The sequence below is a fragment of the Prionailurus viverrinus genome, chromosome B1, assembly GCF_022837055.1.
Source record: "Prionailurus viverrinus isolate Anna chromosome B1, UM_Priviv_1.0, whole genome shotgun sequence".
Taxonomy (NCBI): Eukaryota; Metazoa; Chordata; class Mammalia; order Carnivora; family Felidae; genus Prionailurus; species Prionailurus viverrinus.
In genome coordinates, this window is record NC_062564.1 from 46,771,344 (window position 1) to 46,794,843 (window position 23,500).

At 39.1% G+C, this 23,500-nt stretch overlaps 1 protein-coding gene across 12 annotated transcripts in view; it reads right to left on the minus strand.

The window, feature by feature from the left end:
• Positions 1 to 23,500, minus strand: part of UNC5D (unc-5 netrin receptor D) — a 554,486-nt gene that overhangs the window by 229,822 nt on the left and 301,164 nt on the right. For all 12 annotated transcript variants that reach the window (XM_047857031.1, XM_047857032.1, XM_047857030.1 and 9 more), the window contains one exon: positions 6,420 to 6,638. In XM_047857031.1, the coding sequence (XP_047712987.1) occupies positions 6,420 to 6,638 (219 nt within the window). The remainder of the gene's footprint in view (positions 1 to 6,419; positions 6,639 to 23,500) is intronic.

A 23,500-nucleotide genomic window follows, 5' to 3' on the forward strand; every position in this document is an offset into this window, starting at 1 on the left:
TTTTGGAAGAGTAATCAATAGCCGCTTGCCCCATTAAAAAATAATAATAATAATGAGCAATTTCAGATTTATCCCTTTCAAGGCTACCCTTAATTGAGCGCTTGCTGTATATACACTGGGCCCTGGGACTCTGCACTCCTCACAGCAGTTCTATGTGATAGATAGAGCTATTTTACATCTGGGGAAACTGAGCTTGAAGGAAGCTAGGTAACATATGTACCTCAAAGCTTGTAAAGTGAGGGCCAGATTCCAAACAAACCTGGTATCATCTAACACTGATACCCATGCTCTTAACCACTACATGGTCTTCAGGGTTTCTTTTAGATTCTTGTAATTCCTACTTCAAATAAATATACTTCTGAGTGTCGTATGAACAGAAAAAACTGAAAATGTCCAAAGGCACCGGTAAAGAATTTAGTATGTACAACAAATCTCTGGTCCCTGTCAGGAATTGTTATTAAATTACATAAATGGTGAGCTGCTGTCTCTCTCTGCTAAGGATGGAGTGAGTGTAAGTGGCCGCCATTTTTTTTGTAGGTAAGGTTCAACTGGACACGAGAGACAAGGTCTTCTATACTCTGTCACAAGGTTATGGAAAGAATGCATAGTATTTTCGTGAAAACCTTTTAAGAATATGTCAGTCCTCTCTGAAAAGCACAGGGATGAGCAAGATGAAATCCAGGGTGGGATGGGAGAACATTTCTATAAAAGTGAGTTTTAAACCCACAAACTGTCAATGGAACACTTGAGAGATTGATTATTTCTGTGTTATGTGGACTAAAATATATGCTTCCCAAATGTACCTTGGTGATTTGTGAATCATTGAAGGCAACTTCAAATTAATGGTTTTCTGGAAGAAACTATATTCAAATCCCCATCACCAGCACAGCAAAGTTCTTAGATACAAACTTTAAAGATTTAATACATTTTTATTTCTACTCTTCTCCCTTTTCTCAACACAATCCATTAACCTTTTATCCCCAGAGAGGGACTCCAGTTGTTTAAAAAGGAAATCACACACAATGAAAGCCCTGAAATGATATTCTTTAAGAAGAAAAATATTAGTTTACCGGAGTTGAGACTTTTCCCATAACACATTGGAATACACATTATTTCACTCATTAGAGTTCAATATCTCCAAGGTAGAATAAGATAAGAGCCACGGAGCATTGTTAAGGGAACTTCTGTTTTTATTGAACAATAAAGAAGTGGTTTAGCTTATTGATAACTCAAGCTTCCCACAGGCTACATTACCTTCATTGCCAAGGATGGGTTTTGCTGGTTCTTGTTGTTTCTTGTGTGTGTGTGTGTGTGTGTGTCTGCCTGTTTACTACATTAAATCTCTTAATTTCTCTGTTACTGAGCACTCTGGCCGTTTCTCAGGGGCGTGATTCCTAGGTAGGGATTACCTCTCAACTCCAGATGTTAACAGAGGAAAATCACAAGGAAGAAGAGTTCTCATATTTCCAAATGAAATGAGGCAAAACAAAAGAGGACCCCTTGGCTTGTGCAGAGAACTGAAAGTGTACATTACTAAGAGGTATGGCCATGTCTGTGCAAACACAGTAACTCATGTCAAATAAATTGTGCCTTTTGCAGGAAAGTACTCTAGCTCTGGGTTTTCTGAGCTAAATTGTGTGAAAACACACAATCCTTTTTCTTCTTATTTGAACTCTTAGATGACGGGGCCAAATTACCAGAAAGACCAAAGGCAGTTTGCAGTCTTTAACAACTGAAAGGACTTATTGCTTCCAATTTGGAAAATACAAAAGATTCTGTGTCTACTCCAAACACTCCCGGTCTTATGCATTTCCCAGTAGGACTTTGAAGAAAGAAAATGTTAAGTAAAGAGAATATCAAGGTTCTCTGGGAGTGTTCAGATGGAGACTATGTTGGCCAACGATAGATAAGCAGTTACTTCTGACTTCTTAAAAGAACATGAACAATTCTCTACCTCTGCTCAAATGTGGTCCTACTTCCTTGTCCTCTTGGCGTCCTTCCCTCCTGGACCAGCAGGAATTGTCTTACAGACCCAATCAAAAGCCATTAAGTCTGTAAAGGTAGTCAAGCCCTGTGCTGGAGCTCCACACTGAAGAACCCAAGGGAAGTAATGCATCTATTTTTCAATACCTGAGGCCATTTTGCTTCCAACCTTAATTGCACTTATGTATTGGCTCGACATACACCATCTGCACTCATCTTGCTCTGATTTCCACTATTCTTCTATTAATACAGAGCTTAGGAAACATAATTGCAGTGTGCAGTAGACAGCGATTTTCATTAACTACACAGAAGAAAACTGTTTAGGGAGAGACATTTTTTTTTCCTATTGATTCAATCAAAATGACTTGGAAGAAAAGGTTGTACTTATTAAATTCTTTCCAAAAAGGTAGCTGTTAAAATTTAAATTCTTTCTCAACAAAAAATTGGTATATAATCTTTTCAGGTTTTGTCATTTATGATTTTTTTTTTGTTCTTCCCAGTTCCTTTGAAATTCGTGACTTTTTATTGGTCTTTTTTTTTTTTCTTTTTTTCTTTAAGTGGAGAGAAGAGACTTTTACATGGAAACAGAGAATGTAATCAACGCTGCTATTTGCAAGACATGGAGTTGCCTAGCAATGCTAGGGGAATTAAAAGGGGGAAGCAATAACAAAACAGAATGTTGCGAAATTACAAGAGGGTGCAGTGTTAAATTGGCTTGCAATACTTATCAAGAGGTCTTCCAATGAGAATGGATATAGGATTTTCTAGGACTGGTATAAAAAAAATACCTGGCCATTTTCAATGTTCTTCCCATCTTTCATTTGGAGCAGTTTACCCAATGGGATTCTGCTATTGTGAGTTCATTACTGGACAGAATCTAGGCCAGAAACATCGGACAATAAAACACAGCCTCATTGAGGCACTGGTATTTGAGTCCTTTCCAGTTGGACTAATATAAGATATATAAGCCTTTCACATTCTCCCATTGTTTTACAGGCTTTTGCTCACATGGCAAATGCTCTTCCCTTTGTTGCCCTCTCCCAGATTTCAGAATCTTCCTTTCAAGTGTACACACCAAGATAAATGGGGCTGCTCTGCTCATGACTCAGTCTCTCCCAATGCATGGAGTATCTAAGATCCCAATCCTGGGGGCACAAATGCAGACATTTTGCTGACACTGAGGTTGGCTCTGTCTTCCTCTTTTGCCTGAATTATGTTAAATCATTTGAAGAAAGATACTATATATTTGCAATCCTAGAAATTTCTCTGTATCTTCAGTTGCTATAAACTCTTGTCTACCAGAAACATGACATAGGAAAAAGGATTGACTCTCACAGAGATGGCAGAAATAATGAAGGATAAAGAAATCCCAAAGGAATAACTATGGGATTATAAACTTGGAAATGGAAATATGAAAAAGCTTCACGATGGAAAATGATGAGCCATGGGCTAAAAGCCATCCTTATGTCAGTAAGGGAATTTGTGAAAATTCTTATTAGGAAGGAAAGCACAGGAATCTGTATGTAAAGATGGCTTATAGTGTGGAGGAAATATATCTGAAGTAGAAACCAGGAGATCTGGGTTCTAGAAACAGCTATGCCATAAACTAGTTGTAGCTCTTGGAACTGAAGATTTGTATTTTGTAAAACAGGGCTGCTAGGTTATTACTAAGGTCCCTTCCAGCTCTCAGATCTAGATTCCAGAATTCCAAGTATGCTTTTGGTCAGAAGAACAACATCTCTAAAGCAGACCCATTTTTTTTCCTTCCTCATATTGGTTCCAAACTGCAAGAGGAAATTGTGATAAAGTTTTAGGTGTTTCTCTACCTTTTGAAGTTATGCATTTATACTGCAGTCCCAAATGAGTTCAGAATTCTATAAGGTTTGTGTGTGTGTGTGTGTGTGTGTGTGTGTGTGTAGATATATGTGTGTATATATATGTGCGTATATATACATGTGCGTGTATATATATATGTGCATGTGTGTGTATACACACACACACACACACACACACACACACACACACACATACATACACACACATATAATGTTTAGTTCTGTCTTCTTTATTGATCCCCAGGCAGCAACAATATTACCTGAAGATCTTTTGGAACTAAGTTTCACTTCTTGCTTTGGAACAGAGTGTAATCTGGTTGCTTGTTTGTTACCTGTTGATACTCCTCTTCCTGACTCCTAAGGAAGTCACTCTCTGGATCTATTTCCTTTTCATATTCCTTACTGCCTGTGGACAACTCATTTCCATGGCTTCATTATTTCTGGATGACCACCACATCTACTGTTCTAGCTCTGAACTCTACAAGCTCCAGATCTACAGCTCTTAATGATCTCTCCTAAGTATTTCAAATTCAGCTTGTCCAATGATCTCAGCCTTTTCTCCTTGCTAATGTAATCACTCACAGCAATAGTACCCACCCCCCTTCTGCTTCTTTTGAGATTAATATTCCATCTTCTTCATTGATTCCATCAGTTAGCTATTTTTTTAAGTTTATTTATTTGTTTTGAGAGAGAGACGTGGGGCGGCGGGGGGAGAGAGAAGAGAGAGAGAGAGAGAGACAGAGACAGAGACAGAGAGAAACAGAGAGAGATAGAGAAGAGAAAATCCCAAGCAGACTCCATGCTCTCAGGGGCTCGAACCCACAAACCAAGAGATCATGACCTGAGCTGGAACCCAGAATCCTACACTTAACAAACTAAGCCAGCTACCCAGACACCCCCGTCAGTCAGCTATTAAGTCTGATTTATTAAAGTGCTTCTCACATCAGAAGTCCACTTCTTAGTTCTGTGGCCACCACTCAAAGCAGACCTTTCTTTCCCCCAACTGAAATATCCAAGTCTCCTGACTCATCCATTCTTGCTTCTTACCATTCCAAACACCTGTGCAGACTCATTTCACAAAGCAGAGCTCCAGCCATCGCGTTCTCAAACGTCAATATAATCAATCCCCACCATCACCAAGATACTCATAAAAGTAAGGTACTCTTCGCTTCATATTTGAGGTCTTTTGAGCCCTCTAATGAATGAAGTTTGCCAGCCATCAGCTACTATTCCACACCAATATTCTATCTCAACCAGATCAAACTTCCAGCTGAAGAGATACTAAGCTTTCTTTCATTTACTAATGTTGACATCCAGGCTACTGAGACCCCTCTCTCTCCCATTTAGTGTAGCATCTATTACACCTAATTAAGTTACCTAGTCATCAATGTCCCTTTCAAATGTGAATGCTTCCACACCTTTCCTGATAATCCTAATTAGGCATAATCTTTTTTTTAATCCTCCATAGGATAAGTGCACTTATGGGCATAATGGACTTCCACTTATCAGCAGGAATCAAGCCTCAGAGATTAGTGTTTGTATCTTAGCCTTCTTTGAACACTCTGAAAGGCCATTAGCATATAGAAGAGCAGTGGTATATAGTTAATAAATGAAGCTGACTTGCAACTTCCTAATTATACTCAGGCTGCTTGACTTATTCAAAATCTGTCATCTAGAGAGTGACTCAGGACTAACAAAGTCAGTAATTTAGGGTGAGAGCAGTTTGGATTTAGGGTGAGGCTACATTTTCAGGTAGTCCGAGCAGCCAGAATTCAAAAGCATATGCAGTTTCTGTTATACACTAAAATTTAACAACTTACAAATTTTGGAACTTTTAAGTCCAATGATTTTGCTTTCAGTTCTAGCACAAGCCTACAGTAGTTTACCTAATGTCTTTGAGTCTCAGTTTCCTTATCTATAAAAAGGTAATGATGGTGTGATTTACCCGAGGGCTGTTGTGATGACAGTGAGATAATGTGTGTCAAATGTTTACATGGGACCTGGTACACAGTAAGTGCTCAGTAAACACCAGCTGGTAGTCATTATTCTTATCACCACTCATCAGCCATATTAGCCAAATTAATAAAGAAGGTCCCTAAATTCTTTCATACTGGAGATCCCACTCAAATCTGGTAATCAAATGTGGGCTCTACCAGTTACCAAAGGAACCTAAAGAAGGCCCAGAAACCACCAACCATGGAGAATGAAGTACCCAAGAATAATATCTAGGGGGGAAGATCAGAGCAACTAAAATTACGCTGTTTAAAAACGTGTTCAGTAGATCTGCCTCCAAAAATATTTAGAATTAAGATAATGAAAGCAGTGACTGGTTGGCTTTATTTCCAGTGAGAATATTCACTTCCATCCCAAACTGGGTGTTAAAGTTATATAGAGCAGGATAAAAAGATGCCCATGTACCATAGAGGAGCAGACTAGCCAACGAGCTGTGGAGTCATTTAAACACGCGATTGCACTTTATCTTATATTCCTGGATGATGTTAATATGACCTCATTCAAATAAAGAACTGGTGGGTGCCTTTCACACTTATCCCCAGCAATGTAGCAACGTGAGGATCTGCTCCCATTGCTTCCCATTCTTACCTGAACTCTCATCCAGACTCTCCTCAGAGACGTGCTCATTTTGATGGACCCACTCGCCATTACATTTGAAGAATATTTGCATGGCTGGTCTCGCTTTGCACCTCAGTGCGATGGGGTTGCTCTTGATGATATAAGCATCATCTGGTTCCTCTATGAAATGAGGCAGTGTCCCAGGAGCTGAGGGGATGGACTCGGGGAGGGCTTCGCCGTTGTCAGCTCCTGCGAAATTGAAGAGGCCGTTAGAACGCTGCCCATACTGACAGCACACACATCAGGATGCAAAGCACAGCCCACACTGGCTCTAAGAATCTGTCCTGAAAAACACTGCATCATATGAATACAGTATGCTCGTAAGGCCCGTGCAGATGACTTCTCATCTAGAGGCTGAACTATATAACATGGTACCATTATCAGAACACACCCTCAGGGTCACGGGACAAATGAAAATAAGGAATAGGAGACTCCCTCAAACCACAGTTGTGAGTCTGCAGGTCTTTGCTGAAAGAACAGAGTCAAGTATCTGTGGGGTGAGAGACTGATTCTGAACATCCAGTCTGGTGAGTGGTTACCTCAACGCCGGCCCCAAGCTGCCTCAAAACTTCGAAATGATGGTGGAAATAGCTTTTGTTCTCCTATAAATGAGTGTGGATAATGATGATGTTGTCAGAGGGTACTCAGTCATAAGACATGTTAAAAACAAACAAACAAAAAACAAATGCTTTCTCTACGTATAAAACTGGAGATTGGCTGGCATCCTATCTTAGGGTTTTCTCCAAAACCTCACCAACTTACTGAACATTCTAAAAGGAATGTATTTTTGTCCTGCTTGCCCATGGCTAAAAAATTCTCTGCCCTCAACACCCCCCTCCATATACTGTGAATCTCACTTTCAAGGCTATGAACTAAACAAATCACTAGAACAGCCATAAGCTTTTACTTTTGGACCCATAATTACATTTTTTCAAAGATAAAAAATGGACATGACCCTCCCCTAAATTTAGGGAACTGATGAGAGAAGCAAAATAAAAAGGAAAAAAAAACAGAAGCCAAGATTTTGATTCACTCCCTCTTCACTACACTTCTCAAGGACTTAAGTCCCAGGAAACTAGCACAAAGTCAACGAAAGCAAGATCTGAACACTGAGCACTGTGGAAATGACCAGGGGAACAAGTGTGCCTTCAATGGCCATTCCAGGGAAAGAATGAAGAAAGCAAGAATTTCAGTACCCAGATCAACTGTGCCCTGGAAAGGGTTATTCACATTCAGAGCAAACCAGTCTCCAGGATGAAGCTGGAAAAAGGGACCTAGAAAAAGCACTGGGAGAATAATCCAGTTCATCAGGAGGGAGCCTAGGAGGTAGGGTGAGTCCAGGGACCTAACCTGGCTCTCTGTGCACCTTCAGTGTAATTCAGGACAACAAACAGCCCTCTTATATTTGCACTCAAGTCAACAACCTACATCAGTAAGCATTGTCAAAGGTAAACAGAAGCCACAATTTTAGGGGGGTAAGAATTTAAGTTTTAGAGGGCATCCTCAAATGCAAATAAAGGGTAAGGGCCTAGGACATAAGAGGTGTTACTGCCTATAATTATATTTCTGTGTGAAGAAGAAAACAAAAGACACCGAGTTGTGAAAAATATGTCTTGCCAGGGGGAACAAACACCATGTACGCCACCATGATGAATGAAAACAAGAGTTTGATTCTCCAAATTATTTTTTCCCACTAAATACATCAACTTAAGGGCAAAAAACCTCACACACCAAAGAGTTTCGGATACTATGACCTTCCAAGTGTATTTGCAATAGAAAAGCCAGCTCATGTGTAAGTAAGTGGAAGTTTCAAAAATTCATCATAAAGCATGTACCCTAAATAGCAAGAGAACAAACAGTTTATGTCTTAAAAGTACAATGAACTCAGAAAATAAAATGTGTCTAGGCCATATGGAATAAGAAGGGTCAGGACAGAATCTGAGAGGTATACTTTTTTTTCTTCTTAAAGTTTTAAATTATATTTTCAATAGGCTTCATAAAATAGATCATATATTAATTCATTTCGTTACTGACTGCTCATGCCAATTTCCATCTTCAATAAATACTAAGTCCCCTCAGGCTTTTGTAAATCCATGCATTAGAGGAAATGACAAAGGTATTAAGAGATTTTATATGGACATCAAACAGGTTCCACTCCCATCAGGGCCTTGCGTTCTGTCCAAAGTAATTCATTGCTGCAGAAAAGGGTCACCTGATAAGGAATACCCAAACCTTGTGGTGGGAGCCTGAATGAATAGCCACCGGCATACATTTTGAATGATGCGTTTTAACTTAACTAGTAACAATGCACGAATTTCCAAAGTAACTCCTAAAACGGAGTTTTTAATAAATAGAAAGGCCACCTTTATTCAGAATAAATAAAATGACAAAGGCACTAGATCACAAAATACATCAAGCTCACACCATCCAATTCACAAAACAGAGATCTGAGTGCAATTAGGCTACCCTCCCGCTATTTTAATAAATACCCTTTAAATAAAGTAACAAGTTCGTCTTTTATGTGAAACAAAGCAGGAGAGTGGAATAGAAAAGTAGGTAGGTAAGTGTCCTGGCTATCTCCATTAAGAATTGATCAATCTTAATGTTCAGACAAGGGGAAAAAAACAAAAAAGGCAGACTATAACATTGCATCTTAATTATTATTGAAGCCATGTCAAAGTCATGCATGCATAGGAAAGGGCCAGGATCCATGAAAACAAGAAACAAAGAGAAAAGGGGTGGCAGTGGGAAGGTGAGATCACAGGTATATTTGCATATGTATCACCATTTATTTGTATCCTTCCAACAAAGAAATGAAATAAGTGTGATTGATTGATTGATTTAGTTTTCTATAGTGAAGTGTTGGGAGTGGTGTTTACCTAACACTGCTCCCAAGCTCCACTTCCCTCCTCCAAGTTCCTCACTGGGCTCAGGATCAAATTCCTGCTCTTCAGATGGCTTCTGTGATGCTAGAAGGGTGGATTTTCCCAGCAGGCTTACCTCCAGGAAGATACCACTTCCTTACCCCACAAGGCTGAGGGTCATCTACCTCCTTCTTGCACTGGAGAGACCTGCCATGTTCAACCCCACCTAGTGGCTTAGAACTAAATTGCTCATGAAATTCTCAGGGGATTCATCAAGCCAAAGGGATGTGATGGGAAAAAAAGGAGGTGAAGTGGGCACTTTTCAGGCGCTTGGAAGTTGCTGACAGCACCTGTTCTTTGAAGGGGGTGGGAGGCAGCAACTTATTTTAATAAATGGTTTTATAGAAGACCACATGAATACTTTTGGGCTCCAGGGTAAATGTTCTTATAATCTCAATGCATCTGCCACTGCTTTCTAATTCAGAGAAATGTTTCAAACCTGGTATGACAAATGCTGGTGACCATATGACCCAGTTAACTGCCTTTTCCCATACTGCTTTTACAGTAGAGGTTGGAGAAATCATAAACTCAGTTTACTTCTTTGCAGGTAGGAATGGTCATGTAACAACCATCTAGCAAATGAGTCATAAACAGAAAAATATCTGAGAAAGCTTTTATTTTCCTAATAAAAGAAATAGGTATGGTGGGTACTGTTCCTTCTCCCTTTGTCCCTGCCTTAACTAGGGAAGATCAAGAGGAAAAAAAAATCCCAGAGGAGCACAGAGCTACCAGCTCCGACAACATACAGACGGAAATAACACCACGAGGCATCCCCCTCCAGAAAATTTTTTTAAAATATTTACTTATTTAAGCTACTAATAGTAAGATTTTCTGTTGTTTTTGCAGAAAATAATCTTCATTGCTACAATGAGATCTTCCTTTTTAAAATTTATTTATTTTTAATTATTTTTTTAACAATTATTATTCAGAGACAGAGAGACACAGAGCATGAGCAGGGGAGGGGGAGAAAGAGGGGGAGGCATAGAATCTGAAGTAGGCTCCAGGCTCTGAGCTGCCAGCACAGAACCCAACGTGGGGCTCGAACTCACAAACTGTGAGATCACGACCTGAGCCAAAGTCGGTCGCTTAACCAACTGAGCCACCCAGGTGCCCCAAGATCTTCCTTTTTAAACAAAGCCAGAGCTCCAAGCTTCACTTTATTGAAATCCAACACTCTCAGTGTTAAAGAATTTGGGACAGGGGCGTCTGCATGGCTCGATGGGTTAAGTTCCAACCCCTGATTTAGGCTCATGTCACAATCTCTGCGTTTGTGAGATTGAGCCTCTCATCAGGCTCTGCACAGACAGCTTGGAGCCTGCTTGGGATTCTCTCTTTTGCTCTCTCTCTGCCCCTTCCCTGCTTGTGCTCTCTCTCAAAATAAATACATAAACTTAAAAAGAATTTTGGAGAGCTAAAAAACATGGGAACTAGGATAGCAGAGAGCAAAAGTAAGAGCTTCCATTTACTGAATGATTGGAGATAATTGTGATATGCCTTCTTCATGGATTAGGTCACTTAAGCTTCATACAAACTCTGGGGTGGGATGGTAAGTATCCGGTTTTGCATTTGCAAAAATGCTTCAATTATGTGCCTCATCTAAGGTCATACAGCTGGTAAATGGGGCTCCACATTTGAACTCAGGTCTTGGACTCCAATCACCTCACAACTTCATTCTAGCCTGATACGTTGAGTGAGTGCCTTATGGCAGTAGCATGCAGTTGGTAAAACCAAGAGTAGATATAAAATATTATCTGTGTGTTAACTCACAGCTTGCATTAAGTATAATATACATCTTACAGATCACTCACAGTTATCCTGTTAGCAGGACTGTGATTCCAGGTCAGAAGGGGTATATTATGGACACAGTCTAGAGGGGGTCTTGAGAAAAGAAACATTTTTATTTAATTTTTATATATTTTTGAGAGAGAGAGAGACAGAGACAGAGACAGAGAGCATGAGCAGGGTAGGAACAGAGAAAGAGAATGAGAAGCGGGCTCTACATGACCAGCACAGAGCCTGATGTGGGGCTTGAACTCATGAACCATGAGATCATGACCTGAGCCGAAGCTGGACACTTAACCAACTGAGCCACCCAGGTGCCCCAAGAAAAATATTTTTGAGAGAACAGTACAGTGAGTACTTAACTAATTAAAATCAAATGACTAGCCATCCTCACTAAGCTCAGAAAACAAAGAAGGCAAAGAGTAAGTGCTAGAGAATAAAGTAATGAGAAAGCTTTTTCAATGTGTCATCCGGAAAAAGTTTCATCTCTAAGCAGGAATTTTAACCACTAAAACTAAAATAACAAGGAGTATAAAAGGAGACAGTGAACCTCAGAAAGAAAAAGAGACTGGGGTCAGGGGATTGCCATTCTATCATGTTTAACCCTACAAAACGGCCAACAGTCCACTGGTTGATCTTTCAGTCTGTAACAGGACTGGGCATACTGGAGGCCAGAGTCATTCCAAAGTGGGATTCATAAGACCCTGGACTATCAGCATGGCATTGCACGGCGTTAGAGTATAAATGAAGCTGAGCTTTAAAGGGCCTTGAGAAATTTTAAATTATTTTCATTTTTTTTTCCAAGAGTAATTTGCAATGCACTTCATTTTTTTTTTCCCTCTTCTAGCTTCAAAGTATGCCTATATTCTCCCTGGTACAAAACATTCATATTTGTTTCAATGTCCACCCAATAAACCTACCATAAAACAAAGACTACATCTGGCAAAAGCGAGGAAGTTTAGAATCAAATAATCTGACTTTGAGGTACCTCTGTGACCTTGAAGAACTTAATTATGAGGTTCTATTTGTCTCATTCATAAAAATGAGTGATGGGGTACCTGGATGGCTCAGTCAGTTAAGCGTCTGACTTCAGCTCAGGTCATGATCTTGTGGTCCATGGGTTCGAGCCCTACATCAGGCTCTGTGCTGACAGCTCAGAGCCTGGAGCCTGCTTCAGATTCTGTGTCTCCCTCTCTCTGCTCCTCCCCTGTGCGCACTGTCTCTTTCTCTCTCTCAAAAATAAACAAACATTAAAAAAAAATTAAAAATGAGTGATTAGAGGCACCTGGACGGCTCAGTGAATTAAGCATCTGACTCTTGATTTTGGCTCAGGTCATGATCTCAAGGTAGTGGGATCCATCCCAGAATCAGGCTTCACACTGAGTGTGGAGGCTGCTTAAGATTCTCTCTCTGACCCTCCCCTATACCCTCCCTCTCTCTCTCAAAAACAAACAAAAAATGAGTGATTAAAATTCATTAGTGAAAAAAGTTTATTAGTGTTTTATGATGTTAAAAGTGAGATAACATAGATAAAAAGTACACAGTAAATGGCTAAATGTTATATAAATAAAATATGCCACCACTACCACCACCATTGACATCATTGTCTCGATAAAGAACAGAAAACAAAAGGAAGACATTTATGGGGTACCTGGGTGGCTCAGTTGGTTAAGCGTCCAACTCTTGATTTCGGCTCAGGTCATGATCTCACAGTTCATGAGATCAAGCACTGCGTCTGGCTCTGCACTGACAGCCAGAGCCTGCTTGGGATTCTCTCTCTCCCTCTCTCTCTCTCTGCCCCTCCCCCCACGTGCTCTCTCTCCCTCTCTCTAATAAATAAACTTTTACAAAAAAGAAACATATTTATAATTACGATCTCTATGATTTCCATTCCCAAGCTTAGTATCCTAATATTTGTACTAATATTCATATTTCAGCTTCGTGATGATGACTATTATTTTCATCTGGAGCCCCCATGATAGGAACTGCTGGTTGTAACCTGTTTTTACTATTTGGTACCCACTTGTATGTTAGCATAACTCTGTTAGGTCAAAACCCATGAAAACATGCTGTGAAGCATTTATTCAATAAACATGTAGCAAATGTGTATGCCATACACCAGGCACTTGGTTGCCATGCAAAGCAGTGTGACAACACACAATGGATCTTCTGCTGGCCAGATCCCCAAACCATTTCCTTTTAATAGGCAGGCACTTATTAACCACAGGAGATGTCATAGCATTCCAGAGCCCCTGTCACTGCAATATATAAATGAAGGCACCTTCGAAATCGCTCTTTAAATTCCACTCAATGTCTGTGAACATACTGGTCCACAATATGCGAGTCAGAGCAGAGCCAGACGAGGGAAACCAAGTTACATAATCTAAGACAACAAAATGGAGCCGGGGTTCTTTGCTTTCATTTACAGAAATGTGGCTTGTCTCCATATGGTTATTTAATTAGATTGGGGATGCATGGCACCCACAGAGTGAAAGAGCAAAGCCAGAATTTTACATACCAAATATTTAATGCGATTTATGAAACACAGACTCTTTCCCTAGGCCTCAATAAGAAATTTCTTTTTCAAACTCAAACTATTCCACCTTCTTCCCAACATCTAATAAAATTGCAATGTTTTATATTTCCCTGCATTGGCATGGTTCACTTTACCTGTGTCACTCTTCTATACTGTCAGTCTAAGATATTATTGCATTGAGCAGATCTTAAATTTTGCAGAGTAGAAGATCGTACACGATCTTTACAACACAAAGAAACATGGAGAGTTTCTCTGTTCTTGGTCCCTCGAACCAGAAACTTTAGATTTCCGGAGAGCTTAGAAAAGCACATTCACTGCTCCCTAAATTTTCATAGTTTACCTTAATATATTAATTTCTTTTAAGTTGACATATGTGTCCATGCCTACTAAGGTCAGCCAATGTTCTCTGGAGATCCAAAGATGAATAGGACACAGTTAATTTACTCAAGGAGCTCACACACTAAATTAGACACAAAAAATTAGAGAGCAACAACAAACATGCAAACAGTATATTGGAAGTATACACACAATGTGAGAGGAGCACTGTGGAAAGGCAGCCCAACTTGCCTTGGGAGGGTTTGTGGCAAACATCATGAGGAAGAAAACATTTCAGCACAGATGGGACATAGGAATTAAACAGGGAAACAAATGGGAGAAGGCATTCCAACTGAGGTCATGGCATGTACCATGGAATGCAAGTTAGAAACTTAGGGACAATTAAATATATCTTCATTAGAAATCACATTTTGGGGGCACCTAGATGGCTCAGTCGGTTAAGTGTCTGACTTCAGCTCAGCTTCAGCTCACCTCACAGCTCGTGAGTTTGAGCCCCATGTTGGGCTCCGTGCTGACAGTATGGAGACTGCTCGGGATTCTCTCCCTCTCTCTTTGCCCTTCCCCTTCTCACTCTCTCTCTCAAAATAAATAAAATAAACCTTTAAAAAATAAAAATAAACATTAAAAAAAAACTAAAAAAGAAAAGAACTCACATTTTAAAGAGTTTGCTTTGATACCTGTGCTAAATCAGTGGCCCTAATCGGCTCTAACATCTCTGTTTCTACATGTCTTTGACTAAGAGCTTTCTGAGATGTAGACACAGAGTAGCCTCCAAATTACAGAAAGAGAACATTCTTGGTTTAACAACATGGGCCCCGAAGCCAGGTTAAACTAATTCTTTGTGTACACTATGAATGAGGGAGAAACCACATTTGCTCTGATCCATGGGATGGAGTTATTCTTTCAGCCACACCAACAAAAGTAGTCTATCTCCCAAGGCCACGGGGAAAGGTTTTGTTTCTGTTTTTAAAGTGACCACCACTTGGGTTCTCACTTGACCTATACGAAAAACAGACTTCTGACATTGCGTCTAAGTCAAGAGGTTTTGTAGTATGCCTGATGGCAGGCCTTATTCCTTAATAGAAACACTCAGTGTACAATCAGATTCAGCATGAGACACTTGTTCCCGTGATAAGAGTTTTTCCAAAGGGACTCTGAAATAAGAGGCCAAATGTGGTCCAATGGTTCTATATGTGTGATGAGATTAGTGGGATTTAAATTTTTGTTTGCTTTCACCACACTTTTTAAATGAGCTCTAAAATAAACATTGAAAAAAGAAAATTATATATATATATATATATATATATATACACACATACACACACACAAATAGAATTATATACCTATATAAATATGTAAACACATATGTTGTAGGTGTGTGAATATATACATAAACAATTCTTTGTTCCTGTGAAGGAATATAAAAGGCTCCATAAATTATGGCAACTTCCAGATTTTACTTCATAGTGTCTAACTTGTATTGTATGGAAATTCATAAATCAGGGAAAAACTAACAAATCTGCCCGTAGGAAAAAATGTAAAGGGTTAGATTATAAGATTTCTAAAACTTATTCATTCTAAAATGTAGTAATATTTCGCTGAGAATAGTAGATAAGATGAAGCTTAGAAACTGTTTCTTAATTTTTCCCCCCAACAATGGATACATTTGTGTATGAATGTGTATCACTGACTAGTTTTCAAATTCTTCCGAAAACCTAGTGGGATTTGGGAAAGGTTTTGCTTTTCAAAGTGTTATCGCTTTTCATTTGTAACTGACAGTTTTCAAGAGTGAGGCCATTCATAGTTATGGAAAAATGGTTGTTTTAATGCAACGTTGAATGACAGAAAACCAAACAATCAAACACTATTCTCATATTTTTCATTCTTGGAAAATTACCTTTCAGGAAGAGCTTCGTGTTTTATGTTCTGCACACGAATACGGCAGAGACTTTCAATCTTTTTATGACAAAAAGAAGAAACCAAAGGTGGGAAACAAAAGCATAAGGAACAAACACTAAATTCCCTTTGAAATAAACACACTTCCATTACATGTCAGGTCACATTTGAAAAACTCAGATGGTGATTCATAAATCACAGATCTCAAAATTTTAATATGGGCCAATTAGACTGCAACATGGTTTGATACTTTTTTTTTTTTTTTTTGTATGTAAACTGGACTCAGGCAAAACAGAGTGGTAGTTCATCTTAGATAAAATCTGGGCCAACTCTTATCTCAGGCCCACAGAGGTGAAACAACTTGTCAAAGAGCTACAAGGAGCAAACTTAAGTTGAAATCTCTCTGTTGACATCTACAATAATATTCTCCGCATTATGCTATGCTGCTTTCATTTGGACAGGATACAAAAGACAACATTTACAACTAAGTCTTGTGTTATCATCTACTGAGAAATTTTACCCAGAATATAATCTTGTAAAATCTCTTTCATGATGACCCTGTAGCTTGACAATGTTCTAGTAAAATCAAACACAAAAAGCGTAGTCTTTTAACATTTTATGGTATGTTTTCTATTGCAAAGTATGTCTTATTATGAGACATAAAATTACAGAAAAAAAAACACTAAGTATATATATTCCCCAAAACATTGTTATCCATTGTCACCCAATTCCCAAAGACTATCAGTATTCATAGTTTGGTATATTTCATTCCCGTAGCTTTCTTTATCAGACATCTATTGAATATTTGGGTTTTCTATGCATATTCATGAGATGTTATTTCATTTTGTCATGGTATCATTTTTCATTAACCTGATTTTTTAACCAGATTTTTAATGATTGAGAAATACATCAGTTTTGATCTTGCCATTTCCTTACTATATAAGCGTTATTTCCAAACTTTAATTTTACATTGATATTATAATGCTCCACTCATCTATATTCCAATTAGACTCAAATGTGTAACTTCAGTCCATTTCTCTCTCTGGACATTCAAATATGTACAAGAAAACACCTATGGATATATTCACATAAATGTCCCCATAAACCCCTCAAAGTTCTTATGCCTAAAACACAGCTTAATACTTGGCCCCTCAGATTTGTTCTTTGGTCTAAGTTCTTTCTATGAAAGAGTGACCTTAGCAGTCACTAGGTTCCCCAAGTTTCTCAGGGCTGCACATCACCTACTTTTCTCCTCAGAACCCACATCCAATTTATCACTAAGCCCTTCTAGTTCTGTCTCCTAAATATCTTCCTAATTCACTAACTGCTTCTCATCCCTATTCCTAATGCCCTGCATCTAATCATTACCACTGTTATCTGAATTACTACCATTGATCCAGACTTCATCTGCTTGTTTCCCTTCACACCTAATCACGTCACCACCAGGAGGCTACAGGGATGGTCAATTCTTCCAGGGATTCAATGCTCTTCACATGGGATCTATCTGCACCATGACTTTCCTTCTGCCTACATTATTAATTTCTCCCTGTTTTCTTAGAGGCTGTTCTCGTCCCTCAGGCTCTGTTCAGTTAATACGTCATATGTGAAGTCCTACTGGGATAACAAAAATTCTGGGATACATTCCTCTTCTGCGTCCTTCCATGATACTTTGTACTACTCTGTCATCATTCATGCCTACCAATGTACCTTCCTTTAGACTGTCGGTTCCATGAAGCTAAAGAACAAGAAAATCTAAATAAACAGATAAATCAAGCCCTGATGAAACTCTGTCACCATTCTCTTTGTATCAAATATGTATTAAATGCATATGATGTGCGGCTACATTTATTTTCAAAAAGACTTTGCAAATCGACATCACCACCAACATTGTAGAACTTTACCAATTTTCCTCATGCTGACCAGCACTAAACACTCTGTGGTATTTGTTCATTGATGGGTAAAATGAATATTAATTAACATACACTTCTTGGTTGCCAGCCAAGCTAAATATTAAAGCATGTTTATCAACTGTTTTCATTTACCCTTTTATAAACTGCATATTCACATTTGTACCATTTTAACTGTTTTACAGTTTCAAGAAAAATGTAGCTACAGATCTCTAAAAATAAGTACAAGGTAATTTAAATGCATAGATTCCATTGTTTCAGTATCAAGTGCCTAATCATGCTAATTACACCTTACTTACACGTTATTTCTTCCAATCCATTAACTCCTTCATTTATCACCAGTTTTGAGTTACAGATATCAAAAGATCAGGTATGCTATTCCACAAGCAACAGAATTTTGACTAAAATGGTTAGCTCTAGACAAAAAGGGTCTTATGCAGGGAAGAACTTACATCTTTAAAAAAATCAATATTTTATGAGGAGGATTCATAAAGAAAAGTAAAAGGCATAAGATTTGTCTTCCATTTCTTAATGAGATGAACTTCTTTGCACACCAAAATCTTTCTTCTGGAAATCACAGAAGATGTTGATATGAGGATGAAGTTTTGATGCTCAGATGAAATCCTTTAATTCCTTTGTTATTTTTCCTAATATACAGATTTAGCTGAGCCTGCCGAGATGTGGTATTTGGTAAGGACTGACAATGCGCCACTAGTGACCAGCAACAGAGTGTGTCCTGATTTGATGTGACAGTCATCTGATTGGGAGGTGGAATATGTACAAGAGAGGGGGCTTAGTTTCCTTATTCTCCTTAGAGAGGATGTCAGACACTGTCAGAAACAGATTTATACCAAGTTGTTTTAGAAACCCCAAATACTGTTCCTTCTGGTATTTTTTTTATCAAGAGGCAGCTTGAGACAAGGGAACAAAAGTGGGTTTGGAATTAGAGCTTGAGTCAAATTAAGTCTCTCTTACATTTAGTTATAAGATCTTAGGCAAGATATCTAACCTACTTTATCCTCCAAATCCTTCCACGTAGAAAAAGAATACTATAGTACTGCAGACATTGTATATATTCAAGAAGTTTAAGTTTACCAAGTTATTATATAGCATATAATAAGCACTCAATATATAGTAGAATAATTAGCACATTAATTATTAAATGAAAATTCAGAGATGGAAGGATAGGAAAAAGACTAATGTCGACTTCCATCCAATAGATTATTTTGTTTGTGAGGAAAAAAAAACTGCCACAGCAAGAACCCTGAGTACTCAGCACTACAAAAAATGCCTAAGAATTTTGTGTATTTTTTCCTTACAAAGTGAGAGGGAGAAGAATACGTGACCCAAAAATATACCACGTTGACATGTGGATTATTTTAAGATGAAGACAATCAGGCCAACAGCCTCAAGAAGAGCTTTTTACTTCTCCCTTAACTGTCTAAAAGAATTTAGAGAGTGTGGACCAGGAGCAGAGCTAATACCAGAGATAACTTTTTACACCACAAAGGCTGATTCACATGACAAGGCAAACATTTGTTGATGGAGCATTTGCTTCTCCCACCTTCCTATGAATTATTGCCCTCCCCTTTGAAGTCTCATAGCCCCACCTCTTCTCCTCAGCTCAGGATGGCATATAAGCCCCAACTGCCTATCTGGGAGCCTCAACTCTCTGGGGTTGCAGGAAATTAACCATTTTTTCTCCTGTTAACCTGTCTTATACCAATTTAATTATGAGTCCAGCCAAAGAACCTAGAATGGAGGAGGGAAAAGTGTTCCTCCCCTCGCTTCTCATGCACCAACATGGAGCCCTCCACTCACTAGGCACTACTCACCCCAGAACTGCTACAGCTGAGACATCCTGGGACCTCTGACAGGGGCCAGGAGAAGATAAGAATTTTTCCCACGAGAGTCACCAGGATCTCTGCCTATAGGATCTGGTGGAAGTGAAAGTGGTGAAAGTCCTTTTATTTTTTTCCAAATTCAGATTAGCAGGAGAAAATATTTGTGTGAACTAGTTCCTTTGGTATAGCGACGCTGGTAAAAATCTCTTAAGAGTACCCTTGTTTACTATAGATCCCTTTCCTCCAAGTGATGGCCACTGTTTTAGTCTTTTATGTCATTGTCCTAGAGAGAAAACCACAGGGTAGAACACAGGCATAGGTTCTATTAGGCGACATTTCCAGATGGCCTCACAGACTGGTGAGTTCCTGGATGCATGTCTGTTTAAACTTTGCTGTGGGTCTGCTATGTAAAAACCAAATAGGTTTTCCTTTCATCTTGTTTTATGTCCTGAGAGCCTGGTTTTGTGACCAGTGAGAATATTCTCTCAGGTTTCTGCCAGCAGAATGGGGCAAGTGCAGGTGTGTGTTGTGTGGCCCATTGAGTAGACTGACATTCTAAGACTGAGGTTCACAAGAGCACTCTTGTTGTCCAGCAATGCCAGCCCCCAGAGAAATTTTTTCATATGGGTCCCAGTCTAATAAGGGCCTTTGTCATCTCAATCTCCATTGTCTTGTTAGTGCTGGAAAAGTCTCATTCCAGTAGTGCCTTCCCGGTGTCACAAATTGGTGGGTCTGTGACTAGAGGTTTCCCATGATCCTGTGAGAGACCACAGACACCATTTCCACTACACCATTCTTACCACCCATGACCCTAAGGTCTCTGTTTTCTTAGGCTAACTCTGTAGTGAACTCCCTGGATAAGGGCTTCTTTAGGATGCCTCTTGCATCTTTGGTTAAGCCATAAAAATGTTTATTGGTTTGAGTAGCTATGAAAAATAAGAGATCTTACTTGTCAATAGCGAGATTCTTTGAATTAAGAAAACTATATTTGGTAAAAAAAAAAAAAAATAGAGAGCTTTCATCCTAAAGAAATTGTCTTACTGGTTCCTAGTGAAAGACCAAATTGAAAAAGGAGATACAAAGAAATGTAATGGCTAGCCTTAGTGACTCCCTTAATAAGATGAAAGAACAGAAATTAGACTTAGAAAAAAACTAAACTCCACAGCCAACATATATTTCCCTTTGAGACCTGGCACTACTGCCTCCCCCAAATTCCCTTACCTCCCAAACACCTCCACCTTCCCCAGAAAATGGGTTAAATACTCAGCTGCCTGTTTTAGCTTCCCTTTTCCTCCAAGATTTACAGAGAACTACAGCCTTATCTCTAGGCCCAAAATGTAGACGTTGCTCACGTAAATGCAGAAGGCCAGGGAGCATATTTATCAGAAGTATATCCGGGGTAAATTTATCCCAGAAGTTTATCTCAGATAAACAATAAGGCTCTTTTTGCTGGGCTCTCTAATCAGCCTCTACCAGCTTCAGTGCTTCCTAAGCAATGGCTTGTATACACATATCATGGTCTTCCACTCAAAGAACTCAAGTTCCCTGAACAGCAGCAGATGTCATTTATAGAGCCCTTTATCCCTACTTTTAGAAGAATCTACCAGTTTTGAAGGGGAATTAAAAAGATTAATGGTCAGGGGTGCCCGGCTGGCTCAGTTGGTTGGGCATCGGACTCTCGGTCTTAGCTCAGGTCATGATCCCACGGTTTGTGACTTTGAGCCCTGCATCAGGCTCTGTGCCGATGGTGCAGAGCCTGCTTGGGATTCTGTCTCTCCTTTCTGCCCCTCCCCTGCTTGTGCAAGCACTCTCTCTCTCTGAAAATAAATAAATTCAAAAAAAATTTAAAAAAAGATTGCCCAAAATATTAAAAAAAAAAAAAAAAAAAAGCTTAATGGTCATTCACAACCCCACTCACAGGGAACTTGTTTGGCTACTAATGGTTGCTCTTTCCAACCACGATAATACTGTAGTTACCACACAAGCCAGCACCCCAACCCCCTCATATAAAACCTCCCTCAAAGAGGCAACAGATGGCCAGAAATCCCCTGGGCCCTCCTGCACGTGACCAGGAAATGGTCCAGCTAGAGGCTGATATTCAAGGGCTAAACCAAACATAAGGAGAGGCTTTATCCCCTAAGGTGAATTGATCTAAGGTTAAATTTGGCACTCAAAAAGCAGGAGAACATCCAAAGGCCTTTGCTGGACGCCTTACACAGATCTTTCAAAGGCACACTGCTCTAAACCCAGCAGCTTCAGAACACAAAAACCTTGGAATTTATGTATTAATAGACACTACTCTCCCTGATATAAAAGGGCAAATTCAAAATCGTGTGCTTGGGTGGGCTAGCAAACTCTATAAATAATGGATTTTTACAACGGAAAAGGCCACTCAATTCTTTCAACATAGCTTGCAGGAATGTAAGCCAAACAAAAGCAAACCAAAAGAAACAAGCAAACAAGAGTTAGAATCAACAATTTCTGAGTTACAACTCGAATCTTGAGAGACACAAAATGCTAATTCAAAGAGCAACCCCAAGTCCACCCACCCTTTCCTGTTTGCCTTCATACATGTGAAGATACTGTAAAAATCAGGACAATGGAAGCACAATAGTCATGCACTTAAGAAAAAAGGAAAAATTACCCTAGATTTCAGAGGCAAACACACTCCAAACATCCTAGGAGAAAACATGCATTATTTCTTATCTGTCCCTCGAAGATGTAAATCTAACCATGTCTCTGAAGTGTAAACACCCCAGGAGGAATTAAAACTATACCCTAAGACTAAAAAAAAAAAAAAAAAAAAAAAAAAAAAAGGAGGTGAGATTGCTACAAAAGCTCCTTTGCCCAAATCTGGCCCACAGCCTTCATAAGATCACTTGTCAAGGGCAAATACAAATCTTAAAAGACTTCTCCACAGGGATGTCTGGATGGCTCACTTGGTTAAACATCGGACTTTGGCTCAGGTCATGATCTCATGGCTCTTGAGTTGGAGCTGCGCTTGGGGCTCCCTGCTATCAGCACAGCGTCCACTTTGGATCCTCTCTCTGTCCAACCCCCTCCCCAACACTTTCTCTCTCTCTCAAAAATAAATAAACATTAAAAAAAGAAAAGACTTCTCCACGAATATTAGTAAAAACCTTGAACCACTTAAGTGGGTAACTTTATCTTGTTCCACCTGCCAGAGACACCAGGATTCATAAACAAGTGAGTTTTGTATTGCACTTGATTTATAGCTAGAATTTTATAACGGAAGTTATGGAGTCTCTGTGTCTGCCTTTTTATATTTGTTGGTGGACATATGTTATATATACATGACATTTTCTACCTCCAGATGTTATTGCCAAAATTAATTTGTGAAGAGCTCTATTTAATTGGCTGAAAGACAAATGCTTATCATATTCAATAATTCTAAATCTCACAAATATAATGGAAATTAACTCAAATGTTAAGTTCACAAGATCTCATATGAGTTTTCTGGTAAATAAAAGCTAGTTTAATTTTTTGGTTTATTTTTAAAATGTTTTATTTATATATTTTTATTTTATTTACTTATTTATTTTTGAGAGACAAAGAGAGACAGAACATGAGTGGGGAAGGGGCAGAGAGAGAGGGAGACACAGAATCCAAAGCAGGCTCCAGGTTCTGAGCTGTCATCACAGAGCCCAACGTGGGGCTTGAAATCACGAACCACGAGATCATGACCTGAGCTGAAGTCTGATTCTCAACCGACTGAGCCACCCAGGTGCCCCCTGATTATCTTGGTTTATTAAATACAGACATATCTTTTAGAGTTATCAGCATTAAGTACAATTATTTATATTCT